Source organism: Nannobrachium achirus (assembly GCF_963921795.1).
Source record: "Nannobrachium achirus genome assembly, chromosome: 8".
In the NCBI taxonomy this organism is placed as follows: domain Eukaryota; kingdom Metazoa; phylum Chordata; class Actinopteri; order Myctophiformes; family Myctophidae; genus Nannobrachium; species Nannobrachium achirus.
Genome location: NC_137817.1, coordinates 4,228,054 through 4,242,020, shown reverse-complemented (window position 1 = coordinate 4,242,020; position 13,967 = coordinate 4,228,054). Strand labels below are relative to the sequence as shown.

Here is a 13,967-nt window from a genome sequence, read left to right as displayed (position 1 = left end):
GCTAATATATCCCGAGTATATTCGTGATTGGCATTCAATGAGTTAACACATCTGGTGCCAACCCTGAGTTTCCCGAGTTTGGGCCGTTTTTGAAGAAAAAAAAAAAATATATATATTTTTTTTTCCAAAAATGTTTTTGGACCTCCAGAAATGTATTAGGCATGATTGCGATCGCAGAATTGCATGTTTAACCCCCATACCAACCCATTCTTTCAAACATGGCAGCCATGTTTGTTTACATCTGAAGAAAACATGGCTGATAAATCATGAATGGCTGATAAATCATGAATGCCTGAACGGATTTCCAAGCGGATTTTTTTGTTTGAAAGCTGTGAACAGTGTGTGCACACGTGGTACATCATCTAGGCATGGGCGTGCACGATCCATGCACTATAAATTACATGGAAGTCTATGGAGACCATGGCATCGCGGGATATTGAAGAGAAGAAATCACTGCAACTTAAGTGTTAACAGTACAACCAACTACAAGGTAACAAAAGCTAAAAGAAAAAGGAGTAACAGATCATTTATACCAGTGGTCCTCAAAGTGGGGTCCAGGGACTCTCTGGGTTCCTTTTGGGAGGTCTAAATTGATCCTTACAAGTATGTAACTCTGACAGCATACAAATGAAACCAAATGGACCCGTAAGGGAGACCTTGACATTTTAATGTTTGAGAACTACTGATTTAGAAAAAAATGCGGGTTTAAATGGATTCTGCAATGAATCTCTGCATTAACAATTCAACAGGATGTTTTATAAGGCTCTCCCTCAATTGTATCACGATATATACGATATCTCTGGAAAGGCATATCGTGGAGACATTGTATCGTCTCAACGATATTTATCACCATATCACCCACCCTTACTTTGGCCCTTGGGTGGGATGTCCTCCTCCTCTGAGTCAGAGCGGTGACTGGGGACCCTGGGGGGAACCGTCGTCGTCTCCTCCTCAGAGTCAGAGTGGTGGCTTGTTGGGCCCCTGGCGGGGGCCTCCCCCTCCTCCTCAGAGTCACTGTGATGCCTGTGTCCCCTGGGTACCACCTCCTCCTCATCTGAGTCAGAGTGGACGTCGTGTCCCCGGCTGGGAGCCTGGTCCTGGTCCGAGTCGGAGTGGACGTCGTGTCCCCTGCTGGGAGCCTGGTGGTCCTGGTCAGAGTCGGAGTGGTTGCTGCTGGGGCCCCTCCTGGGGGGGGCGTCGTCCTCAGAGTCGCTGTCCTGGTCTGGTCTCGCTGCTCTGGGCTCCTCGTCGTTGTCCGAGTCGTTGGTCTCCATGGGATGAAGACCGTCACTGCCGTCCTCGTCCTGCACACACACACACACACACACACACACACACACACACACACACGTCAGTCCATGGAATCCACTCTTTGTCAAATCCCACCCCATTTTGCTCTGTTACTAGGTGGGACAAAAAAGCCAGGGCAGATTGTTTTTATGATGGACGTGAATGGGGGGAATTTTTTTTCTTCCATAGCCTCATTATTGCTATTTAAAGTACCAAAAGAAAAACATCTACGTGATATTAATAAAAAAAGAACAAAAAGGTACAGTAGTTACATTGCAAAACAGTGGTTTTCCCCCAAAAATACATGTTTTAATTAGTTTAAAAGTGAAAGTGGCAAAAGTGGCATTTAGCATTGAATAAGAATAAATTAAAAAAAACAAATGTTACTTTTGTTGAGCTATTTACATTGTTCTTGTATGATTTATTTATTTCATTCAGTTGTCAGTTTGTGAATTTAGCCAATAAACCAGATTTGCAGAGGGAGGGGGGTTGAATAATTTTGAGCACAACCGTATGTGTTCAGGCAGGACTGACCTCTGACTGATGCTTGTCACTTCTCATGTCGTCATCTGAAGCTGGGTGCTCATCCTGAACCGGGGTCCCACCGCCGTCATCTAACACAACACCAAGTATCACAATGTTAACATTGATTTCCCTAACCAATTCCATAATACCTTTTTTTCTTTAGTTTAAGTGTCATAATGTGTTCCCGGTTCAAACCTGCTACCGAGCCAATCAAATTAAAGTATGTGGAAATGAAAGGGAAGGAGTATGCTGCTACCTTATGCTACAGTTATTAAGCACAGAGCCGATACATGAAGCGATAGATAAACACAGCAGCAGTGTTGATTTCGTCGACTAAAACTATGACGAAAAATGATTGGCAAAAAAAATGTTTTTCACTGACGAAAACTAAATAAAAACTAAGCAGTGATGACTAAAACTAAGACTAAATATATTGACAATTTCGTCAACAAAATAAAAACTAGACTATAACATTAGGGAGGGACTAGTGGAGAAGAGTCATTTTTTGTTTGGTTGCTCTCAGGTGTTGCGTGCTGAAAATAGCAGATCTACAAGCTCATAACGTGTTGCGCTGTGACATGTTGTGAGCTTGTAGATCGGCTATTTTCAGCACACAACCCAGTGTAAAATCAGTCATTACGATGCAATCAAGGCCTGCCAAAATACATTTCATTTGACTAAATCAACTGTAGATTTAGTCGACTAAAATTAGACTAAAACTAATACTTTTCAGGTGACTAAATTATGACTAAAACCAAGTTACATTTTACTCAAAAGACTATGACTAAAACTAAATCAAAATTTGCTGTCAAAAACAATACCGCACAGCAACAGCACCTCTAAAAGTCAGTCAGTGAGTGATCAGTCATTATGAAGTGTTTGGCCCTGTTTGGCCTAGCTCAGACCTACTCTAGATTGGATACTTTAGTACCCGTTTAGTACCACTTTCACACCACTCTACCCAGGTCCTTGTAGTGGAGAACCTGGCACAAGTGTGCGGTGTGGTGTGGAGTGGTGTGGTGTGCTGTTTTGGCCAGTGGAAAAGGGGCTTTAGTAAAACCACGTTGTGACAATCAGCTCCCATGTGTCGGAATATGATCTGTTTTACGGCTTTAAGCGGTCTGCGTCATACAACGGTGGTCTCTCTCAATAAAACTCTTCAAGTATCTATCACAATATCAAATAACAACCAAATATGAGCTTGTAGATCAGCTATTTTCGGCTAACGTCGTACACAACACAACCAGTGGTGAACTGTAAAGTAACTAAAAGTACATTTAGGCCTACTTAATTATAATCTTGAGGTACTTTACTTTCACTTTAATGGAGTAGAAGTAAAAGTACTGAAAATTGGAAATACTTTATACTCCATTGTCTCCACTACATCTCGGATACAAGTTTTATTCCACTACACTACAGCCAGTAGATCTGCTAAGTGTTTTCAAAAGATATTATATTGCGATATCAATTGCAAAATATGCGAGTACATTTTCCACCACTGAACACAACAACCTCACTGAAGGTTCCAAATGGAGCAACAAAACAACTACAGTAAAAGAAGGGCACAACTCCATTCATGGTGGTAGATTATTTAACCCTCTAGTCTACTCCCACTGTGTAAACACTGAAATGTTCAATAAATGTTATTAAACGTGTATTAAACATTATATCTTTACGGCACACCGTTGTTGTTGTTGTGTTTGTTAGCCGGTTTCTACTCCAACATGTATCTATCTACTAATAGTTGTCTCACCTGACTGGTTCCCCGACATGAAGTCTTCCTCTACGTCCATCAGACGTTAACAATAAGTCTACAAATGTACAAATGTGTTGTTTTATTCACAGTAAAATACAATAAAACACGTTGTTGACTGAGCTAAGCTAAGCTAACTGTTCAGTTCTGAGGTGTTGAGGAAGCAAAATGGTGTCCGTCTTAACGCGCATGCGCACAGAGCCACGGGTAATTTGTCCCTGTGGAAAGTCTAACGTCGCCTCACCAGGCTTTCCCTGGAAAGTCTGGGACTTTTTTATTTGATTTTTTTTTTTTTTTTTTTTTTAATTCAGTTTATTAAATATTGAACATGAACAATTTGGTCTTTAAAAATATATACGCCTACGTATCTATTTTATATTTTGTCCAGTTGTCATTTCTACACTCTTGATTTTACAATATAAGTTGGGGTCTTAGAGATAGACGGGTTCTTGAAATTACAATGGTTGGGAATCACTGCCGGAGTCCGTACAAATCTTCTCTTATGGGGGTCCCTGGCATATATTTTCAAATGGGGGTCCGCAGGGCTAATAAATGTCAATTTGGAGGTCCAGGTCCTCGAAATGGAAACGTTTTGTTTGTTTATGACATTGCCCATATTACATACAAGGAAATAAAACACCTTAGTACCATTGGTAGGTAGCCATAAATTACAACTCATGTAGAGGATGTTTTCCCTACAAAACGTCTTAAAAATAAAAGGACTCTACAGGAGTTATATCATTTATGGCTAGGTCTAGATTTAGGCGCAGTCGTGCATGAGACATTTGTAGTTTTGCGATAGATTGTAGCAAAGATATTTAATTAATGAAGATAGCTCATCCTCATTGGATCCACTAGAGTGCGACATGGTACACAAATCCTACAAATTGACTCCTAAGTGGGCGCTGGCTCTGACTGCAAATCTCGCGCACGTCCTGTTAACTGGTGCTATAGATCCCGCGAGAGTGTGTTGCTGGGACAGCTAAAGAGCAATAATAAAGTTGATTTTCTCCTTTGTTGTGTCGATGAAAAAAGCCACTTTAGTATGACAATTTTGTTAATATTATGAGGCTTGTGATGATCGGGTCCAATATTTAGTTCAGTGAGCATAGCTTCCGAACTATTATTTTGATCTGTGTTCACGTTAGCTCTCTCATTGGAAATGAATAGACTCCAACCTGCTTCCGCCTCCTAAAAAGGTGTCCCCCCTACGTCATGCAGAAACGGGAAGTACGGGTCTTTTGCACCCTCTTGCTATCGCCCTCTTGGATTGTAGTCAACGCGACGCTGTAGTCCACTTCCGCGTGCGTCATGGTGACGTCGTAACAACGCGACGCTGTAGTCCACTTCCGCGTGCGTCGTGGTGACGTCGTAACAACGCGACGCCACAGAGTGAGGAAAGGAACGCGTGTTGAACAACTTCTAGCATCACATGTTTACAACTCTGTGATCTGTCAATAATAAGGTAATACAGACTAAGAAATGCATGTACACTGTAAACCTGATCATGATTGTTGCTGTACATCCTATCTATTACAGTTAATGTGCTATGAGAGAGAGAGACACACACACCACATTTTGTATCATTATGTTTCAGTTTAACCCAATCTTTATGCCCAAAACAGGGACATCATGGTTAATATGGTATACTGTATCATGTGATGTTTATTTGTTGAAATAAGTATTACAAAATAAATCTATATATTCCGATTACAATCAGGAGGAAGGAGAAGTCGTTCAGGATACAGGGGGGGAAAGAGCAGACACGATTGGAATTGGAATGTGGTCTTTGGAACACTTTAAAAATGAATCTGATTATTGATATTTGTGGGGTTCTCTCTCTCTCTTGATTGGATAACATTGCAGAACGTTACTGAACAAGTATCTCTATGGCTTTGATTATTACCAGTCTGTCAGAATATACCTTTAACTTTAAAATACAAAATAAAACAAAATGTCACTTACACTACCTTTAATCATGTATTTGACTGGGGTCTCCCAGGGCTCTATACTAAGTCCCCAACCTTTTCCCCTCAACCGTGTCAACCGTGCCCATTGGTCCTAAGGTTCATTAGTCCGAAGGTTCATTAGTCCGAATTTAGTTAGGGTTACTGAGGTCGGAGTTAGAGTTAGGCATAGTATTCTTAAAAAAGAATTCGGACGAATGAACCTTCGGACTAATGCCAAACTGATCTCATGTTGTAAAACATTTTGAGCTTGTCGATCTGGTTGGCAATATTTGTCGCCCCCAAAATAGGAACCCTAGGGTTCATGTGGTTACAACCTTCTTGATGCTGTGTTTGGAGAGCATAAAGCATTGTATGAATTTAATGTCAGACAAGGTATGACCAAAAATGTTATGTTAATAATCAGCCCTAGAATTGCTGTGATATTATTACGTAGATTTTGTGTATTCCAAATACACAGCCATAAATACACACATTGTGGCACTGTGTGTGTGTGTGTGTGTGTGTGTGTGTGTGTGTGTGTGTGTGTGTGTGTGTGTGTGTGTGTGTGTACTGTAACTCAAATTCTCAAAGTCTTAGCGTCAGATATTGTCCTCTAGTTTCATTTGAAAGTTCCACAAACGGCACACTGACAAGATTCTCTGCCTGTGACAGGCTGGGTCTGAAAAGATTGCTGGACTGAACAAAATATGAAAACTTCCTTTGGGGAGGACAATCAGGACATATGTATGGGGCACACAGTTCAAAGGTGTGATTAATTACCCCACGCCAATCGCAACTGGTGGAAACTTCATATGTCCAAAACTACTTTTCAGAGATAGCAAGAAGAGATGGCAAAAGTAGCAGAATCGACAAGCTCAAAACATGTCGTTTAGCGCCACGTTTTGAGCTTGCGGATCTGCTACTTTTGGAAGCAGCAGGGCATGACATTAAGGCTTGTCCTGTTGTCCTGGACAACGAATACATCTTTATGGACAAGTTTATTAAAAACGTACTTGTCTGTTGGACAAGTGGCTTTTGGTTTCACTTTTTCTGTGACGCTCCTGACTGCTGTATGCAGACTATGGATGGTGGAGTGGAGGGGGCCAAGGGGGCGTCTTATTTATTTGTCAAATAAATGAAAAAACAGAAAAATAAATGACTGAAATGGCAAATTTATATCCGGACAAGTGACTTTTGTGCCTGAACAAGTGAATGGGAAATGTACTTGTCCAGAGGATAAGTGACTCCAAAAGTTAATGTCAAGCCCTGCGTAGTGTGTTAATTCACGAAAAATAATTCGATAATGCGAGCTTGTAGATCTTCTATTTTTAAAATTTTAAATAAAAAAAAAATACTTTTGAATATATCTTTTTAAAAGCGAACATTTGTAACGTGGTGGTCCCTGGAACAACATATTTTGAGATGGGGGTCCGCGGCCAAATGCATGTCATTTTGGGGGTCCTTGACATGAAAAAGTTTGAGAACCTCTGATTTAGAAGAAGGATTTAGAAGACATTAATTTTATGGAATCGGGTCAAAAATATTCAAAGACTTGCACAAATGTTTTTCCAAAAATACAGATCTAAATATCTGTTAATGGTTTAACAGTTAAAAGCATAAAATAACGATTAAAGTGGTTTAAATCTAAAGTCACACATTATTTGTAATTTGTTTCTTTCAGCATGGCGGCGGTGAGGAGTCAGAACATGAACATCTGGGTGGGCTCAGAGACGGGCATCCTGAAGGGAGTGAACCTGGTGAAGAAGCAGGCGCTCAACTTCTGCCAGATGAGCTGCCTGTCACGGGGCCAGGAGGTGTGCGCCCTCTGCTGGACAGACCCCACAGAGACGGAGGTCCTGGTGGCCTCACTGGACGGGACCGTCAAGACCTTCAGCACAGAGAAGGACCTCTTCACTGAGAGCAGGCGATGTGGGGACGCCACGCAGGTACAGTATATACAGTAAGACTGTGGGCTGTATTTTCATTGTCTGAAGTACCAGCTCTTATGCCTTAACTTAAAGGCCTGTCCATATTGTCTCTGACCACCGAACCTTTCAGGTACGGTTCAACTACAAAATGACGTCACTCTAGCATTACCCCGAATTAGAGTTCGGAAAGCTGCACGTCGGAAAGTCAGAACTCTCCGACGAAAAGTTTGGTGGTCGGAGACAGTATGGACAGGCCTTTAAGTTAAGGCATAATAGCTGGTACTTAAGACAATCAAAATACAGCCTTATGTCTCTAATCACCACTGTTTAGTTCAGTGGTTCTTAACCTGTGGGTCGGGACCCCCCCAAATTGTCAAATATTAGAAGCAGAAATTGTGAAAATAGCCGATCTACATGCTCATAGATCGGCTATTTTCACAATAGAACAGAGTTATACAAAAAAATGTAATGCCTCACCTCTTAGTGCTAGTCGGGGTGGGGGGGTCCCCAGTTAAAATATGATTATTTTGGAGGTCGCGGCCACTGGTTTAGTTGACAATTTGATTGATTGATTGAATACTTTATTAGTCAGAAATGTAAACGGTGCGTGGTACAGTAAAGACATTAAAGCTAAAAGGAGAACACCATTTCCATTGCGGTCCTATGTATTCAATTCATCAACATAAAGCATACAATTATAACACAATAATAGGTGTCTTCAACAAATACAAACACTATGGGCTCTATTATGATCCAGGTCTTACAGTATGCCTTATGCCTTAACTTCTTTGCCTTTTTTTTTACTATATAGACACATTTTTTAAAATATTTCAAATAGCTGATCTGCAAGCTCACAACTTGCAGATGTAGATCAGCATTTGAAGTATTTAAAAATGTTTTTCAAAATAGTAAAAAAAAAAAAGGCAAAGAAGTTAAGGCATAAGACCTGGATCATAATAGAGCCCTATATGTATAAAGGAGAAACAACAGCAGTGAAGGACGCCTTCATTTCAATGGGAATGTCCATGTACCTCCCCTTGTGGTCTCCTGAATGTCCATGTACCTCCCCTTGTGGTCTCCTGAATGTCCATGTACCTCCCCTTGTGGTCTCCTGAATGTCCATGTACCTCCCCTTGTGGTCTCCTGATATGTGTTTTTTTAGGCCAGTTTAGAGAGAAACCAGTGATTCACATGGTGTCAAAGTAGCAGGTGATTAATTATGATTGCAACACACTCTGGCAGAATCCCTTTTATGCCCATATATGGAGTTCCCTGATGTCATAAATACTAAGCCCATATCCAACAAGACTTCATATGGGAATGCCCATACAGTATATGGAGGCCACATCGGCCACACTACTAACAGAATCCATATATGGCCAAGACAGCCCATATCTTTGTGGCTGGTTCTATAGACAGGGATCTCCATGAATGAGCATAAAAGGGTATGATGTCAGATGACTTTCACATTATGGGCTCTCACAGCATATCTCCATATACAGTACATGGATCTCCATATATGGGTACCAGGGGTCTCCATATATGGGTAACTGGTCCGATATACCATCACTGGCCAGATGGCCAAGACATGGTGCGAGTCGTGCGACCTCGCCCTTTAGGGCCCTGAGGCGTCTTACTGGTGTAATAACTGTGCCGTGTTCTTGTGCCCTGCAGGGTCGCTTCACGGGCCTGGCGGTGGTGAAGGACTCGGTGGTGACGTGCGTGGAGACGGGCGCGCTGCGGGTGTGGGGACCCGAGACCAGCGGAGCAGACGAGCCCGCCGGCCACGCGCTGGAGATAAACGCTGGGGCCAGCGTGTGCAGGATGCGCCAGAACCCGGCGCAGTGCCACGTGGTGGCCACCGGGGGCAAGGAGAACGGCCTGAAGATCTGGGACCTGGAGAAACCCGACAAACCAACGTTCAGCGCCAAGAACCTGAGGAACGACTGGCTGGACCTGAGGCAGCCGGAGTGGCTCCGAGATCTGGCCTTCATCCCTGACTCTGACAAGGTGGTCACCTGCACGGGGCATCACCAGGTCAGTACCATGCCTTTAACCCATTTAGGCCTAGGATTATTGACTACTTTAACCAGTTGTAGATCTGCTATTTTTGAAAAATCATGATTTTTCTTTGCAAGTCTTTGAATATATCTATTTAAAAGCGAACATTTGTAAATCAAATATTTGCTTCTGGGGGGTCCCTGGAACAACATATTTTGAGATGGGGGTCCGCGGCCAAATACCTGTAATTTTGGGGGTCCTTGACATGAAAAAGTTTGAAAACCACTGATTTAGAGGAAGAATTTAGAAGTCGGGTCAAAGATCGGGTCAAAGATATTCATAGACTTGCACACATTTTCACGATTATTCAAAAATAGCAGATCTACAATAGTGGTTAAAGTGGTTAAAATCTAACGCGACTCGGGCGCGTTCCAGGTATTTGAGAGTTAACCCATAACCCATGTAGGCCTGAGAAATCCCTAAAAATGTCCTCTGAATCCTAACAGTTTTCAAAAAAACAAAAACATGTTTCTGTCAGTGGTTCTCAAGCCTTTTCATGTCAAGGACCCTCTAGTATTATATGTATTTGACCATGGACCCCCATCTGAAAATATTTTGTTCCAGGGACCAAGAGAAAGAAGGATTTGCGTAATACAAATGTCTGCTTTAAAAACATACGCATTCAAAAATGTGCACACATTTGATTTTTCAAAAATGGCAGATCTACAAGCTCGCAGCACGGCACTCGGTGCCACCCTGCAAGCATGTTTTCATTTACATGTTTTCCTTTATTTCTTTCTTTCGTTTTAGCCATTTTAGCGAGTTTGATTTCAGTGGTTGGAGGCATGCGTACAAGTGGCTAAGTGTCTTTTTAGACACAATAAGCCCATCCCCTACCTACATTATTTCCTTTCATGGTTAGTTGTGACTTATGGGGGCTAGTAGTGTTGCTGTAAATAATAAAGAATTTGTCGGCTTATTGTGTCTAAAAAGACATATTTAGCTACTTGTAGTTGTACGCATGCCCCCACCCACAGAAATCAAACTCTCTAAAATGGATAAAACGATGTAAAGAAGTAAATGAAAACATTTTAACACTCATCTTTTCTTTATACTAACTACAATCTAAAATATGAACCCTTGATGTTAAAAAAAGAGTTGTCCTTTAAGCATTAAGAGGAGAAAATAACAATAAAGTACGTACATCCACTCACTAAAAACCAGGTGCCTGGCCGAGGTGAGAATCCACAAAGAAAAGTACACTGGATCATGCTCCAAACGTTAAAGATATATTTACTGTAGGTTCCTTTTACACCATGGACATGACGTTTCCCGCCCGGCTCTTCACCCTGATTAAATTACTACATTACTGTGTTTTTCTTATCACGATAAACGTTAACACAGCGGGTGCCCAGAATTATTCAACTTTTAATTTGCTGGTGCCCATGGCAACCCGCCATTTTACCTACCTTTGAAGTACTGGCGAGAAAAGTAATCCGAGTAAATGTAATCCAAGCATGTCCTGTTTATTTCGCGAAAATCTTTTCTTTCAGTCAGGACCGTTTTTTATCAATTCTAAGCCACAGCGTTTGTGTTACGGCCGGTAGAAGAGGCCGCCGTTTTGAGAAAAAAAGAAAAAAGGAAAAGAATCCGGAGAAAACAGCATTTTTGTGCAGCCGCTAAACAGGAAGTCAACGAGACAGACAGACAGCACGTCCGGGTGACATAATTTCGCGCTGCATGTTGGGAAATGGAGTTGTTTCATCACCACGGTAGCCAAGTACAGTAGCTACAGTACAGTATAGTTTACTGTACAACACGTCAACGCGTCGTTGGGCACTCGTAAACATCAAAGAGATTGGCGCGTGGGCACCACGTGGGCGTTTAATGTGTTAATATCACTTATCGTCCCATCCCTAGTGGTCAATTGATAACCCCCCTCCTTTTTTAGGTCAGAATCTACGACCCGTCGTCGCCGCAGCGTCGGCCCGTCCTGGAGGTGAAGTACGGAGAGTACCCGCTCACCGCCCTGTCCCTGAGCACCGACGGCCACACGGTGGTGGTGGGGAACACGCAGGGACACCTGGCCATGCTGGACCTGAGGAGGAAGGGCCTGGTGAGCGGCTGCCTGAAGGGCCTGGCCGGTGGGGTACGCAGCCTCCAGTGTCACCCCTCCCTGCCCGTGGTGGCCTCCTGTGGCCTGGACCGATTCCTGCGCGTCCACAGCCTGACCGACCGATCCCTGCTGCACAAGGTCAGTGCTGGAGGAGGAAGAAGTAGTACTTTTCTAACAGTAAAAGTTGCAATACAATAAGTAAAAAGTCCTTACATTTTTTTATTATAATTTGTATTTAATTTTTTCCATTTTCCCAAATAATTATTAAAAATAAATGAAAAAAAGTTATGGATAAAACACGGCCTGCTCATCTATTAGGAGGGTAGTATGAGTCACCAGAAAAAATAATGGGTGTTTTTAATGAATCTATCATGGTTAAAATGGAGTTTGAAGTTACAATGTGTGTGTGTGTGTGGAGAAAAGCCCATAAAGGTGTTTCCTTGTTGTAAGTGGAATACCCCTTTAAGTGAAAGTACAAACCTGTTAGCATCAAAATATGCTACCACCGGCAAAGAACCGGTTTGGGTTCTTTCTCCCGCCTATGGGATGACAACTTTCTTGGAACCTTGGTTCGTTCTTGTGAACTGGCCCCGAACCAACTTTTACGTTCTCGGTGGAAAAGCTCACCTCTGGTTCATCCCAAAGTGGATTCCAGGGACTCTGTGGGTTCCTTTAGTGGGGTCTAAATTCACCCATAAAAGTCTTTTAACTCTCACAGTGCACAAATGGACCCATTTGGTTCCATTTGTACACTGTCAGAGTTGAGGGGAGACCTCAGAATTTTAAAAGTTTGAGTTTGAACCACTGCTTTCTTTCTCCCCCTGTGCAGGTGTACCTGAAGTCCAGACTCAACTGCCTGCTGCTGTCCAGCAGAGCCATGGAGCAGAGAGCCAGCAGCACGGGGGAGGCGGGGGAGACGGGGGAGGAGGTGAAGGACGAAGAGGGGGAGGATGACGAGGTGTGGGGGGCCATGGAGGAGGTGCAGGAGGAGGAGGAGGAGAGGAGGAAGAAGAAGAGGAAGGAGGAGGAGGAGGAGGACGGGACGGAGGAGAAGAAGACTAAAAGAAAAAAGAAGTGATGGACATGTGAAAACTCTCATCTCCAGACATTGGGAGGCTGGAGGAGGGATTCAGTGATACAATACAACAGAGCAGGATTCCCCAATAGGGGCTACTGTCTGGCCCCCACCAACCCCAGTAATAATGGTGGTATAAGAGCAGCAACAACAGAAGTATATCGTCATTGCCGGGTGGAAAACCTGTATCTCAAAATGTGTATGTTCTTTCGCAAAGTAAAGCTCTGCTTCATCAAACAAGGCTGTCGCACAAAAGTAGTGAAAACAGCCGATCTACAAGCACACACGAGGCGTTGTGTGCTTGTAGATCGGCTGTTTTCACTAGTTTAAATCATTTTAAAATGATAAATGCAAAACGAACGGTTTTGGACATACAAGATTTTCAACCGACAACGACGATATCTGAACTGTCACTGGAGTAGTGGGAACGCCACCGTCGCCCCCTGCAATGCTGTGGCCCTCGGCTTGGTACCCTAGACATAATTTGGCCCTTGGGGAACCCTGAAATAGAGGTTCAGCTCTTGCAGCAACAGGGCTGCTGTTGCAGCTGCGGTGCACACATCGCCGGTCAGTGACCGCTTCAGCCAAAACCCATGCATCGGTCAGGCCAATAATCAGTTATTCAAGTTTTTTTTGTGACATCGGTATCGGCAATTACGCAGCCCCCATGTGTGCCGATTGTTCACTACTTATTTTCAACCTGGTGTCCCTTTTTTTAATAGTAAATAGCCAAACTACAAGCTCAAAACACGTCACGACTCATGAGTCTGACGTGTCTATTATTTAAACGTAAGTGGTTAAATATATTTAAGTTCAGTTTGTGTGTATTTTACATTTACTTGTGAAAACATCTGTATTCGGTGGTCAAGGACTCTGCAAAGTTGTGACCCAAAAATGTGTCACGGGTCGAGTTGTACGTGTGATCAAGCTTGATCAAGCTTTACAGTTTTGAATAAGGACAAAAGAAGGGACATTTGTGGTGAAGTTCTAACATGCCAACCAGTACGTTACATCACAGTAAAACAGTCGATATAAAAAGTAAATGAAAAACCTGGAGAAACATGAAACAGTTTATTGTGCAACAGCATCAAAATTAATACGTGAAATAAAATATACATTTTTCACAACAAAGTGAAAAATCCAGGTTAATATCATTTAGAATTCATATTTAAACTGTTTAGCTGACTAGCCTGTTAGCCTGTTCAGTGTGTCTGCCAATGTTTTTGTCTTGAACTCAAATCACAGTTAATATGAGTGCATCCTGCCTCCAGTTTTAATGTGTGTTACAAGGCATGCTCCTTCCCAAGTGTTCAGAAAGGGAGGTGATAGA

The 13,967-nt window shown here is 42.5% G+C and overlaps 2 protein-coding genes across 3 annotated transcripts in view; one reads left to right on the top strand and one right to left on the bottom strand.

Moving 5' to 3' along the window:
* iws1 (interacts with SUPT6H, CTD assembly factor 1) overlaps positions 1 to 3,721 on the bottom strand; it is a 37,310-nt gene extending 33,589 nt beyond the window's left edge. The window contains exons 1-3 of one of the 2 annotated variants that reach the window (XM_080731626.1): positions 3,569 to 3,721; positions 1,825 to 1,904; positions 863 to 1,304 (exon numbers count right to left, since the gene is read on the bottom strand). In XM_080731626.1, the coding sequence (XP_080587752.1) occupies positions 863 to 1,304; positions 1,825 to 1,904; positions 3,569 to 3,608 (562 nt within the window). In that variant the 5' untranslated portion in view covers positions 3,609 to 3,721. The remainder of the gene's footprint in view (positions 1 to 862; positions 1,305 to 1,824; positions 1,905 to 3,568) is intronic. The other variant, XM_080731627.1, reaches the window with a different exon arrangement.
* Positions 3,722 to 4,954: 1,233 nt separating this feature from the next.
* wdr74 (WD repeat domain 74) lies at positions 4,955 to 12,640 on the top strand (the record flags this gene model as incomplete). The annotated part of the gene is made up of 5 exons (XM_080731149.1): positions 4,955 to 5,033; positions 7,199 to 7,463; positions 9,120 to 9,482; positions 11,398 to 11,700; positions 12,392 to 12,640. Exons 2-5 carry the CDS (start codon positions 7,200 to 7,202, stop codon positions 12,638 to 12,640), a joined length of 1,179 nt encoding a protein of 392 aa, XP_080587275.1. The 5' UTR covers positions 4,955 to 5,033; position 7,199.
* Positions 12,641 to 13,967: the final 1,327 nt, after the last annotated feature.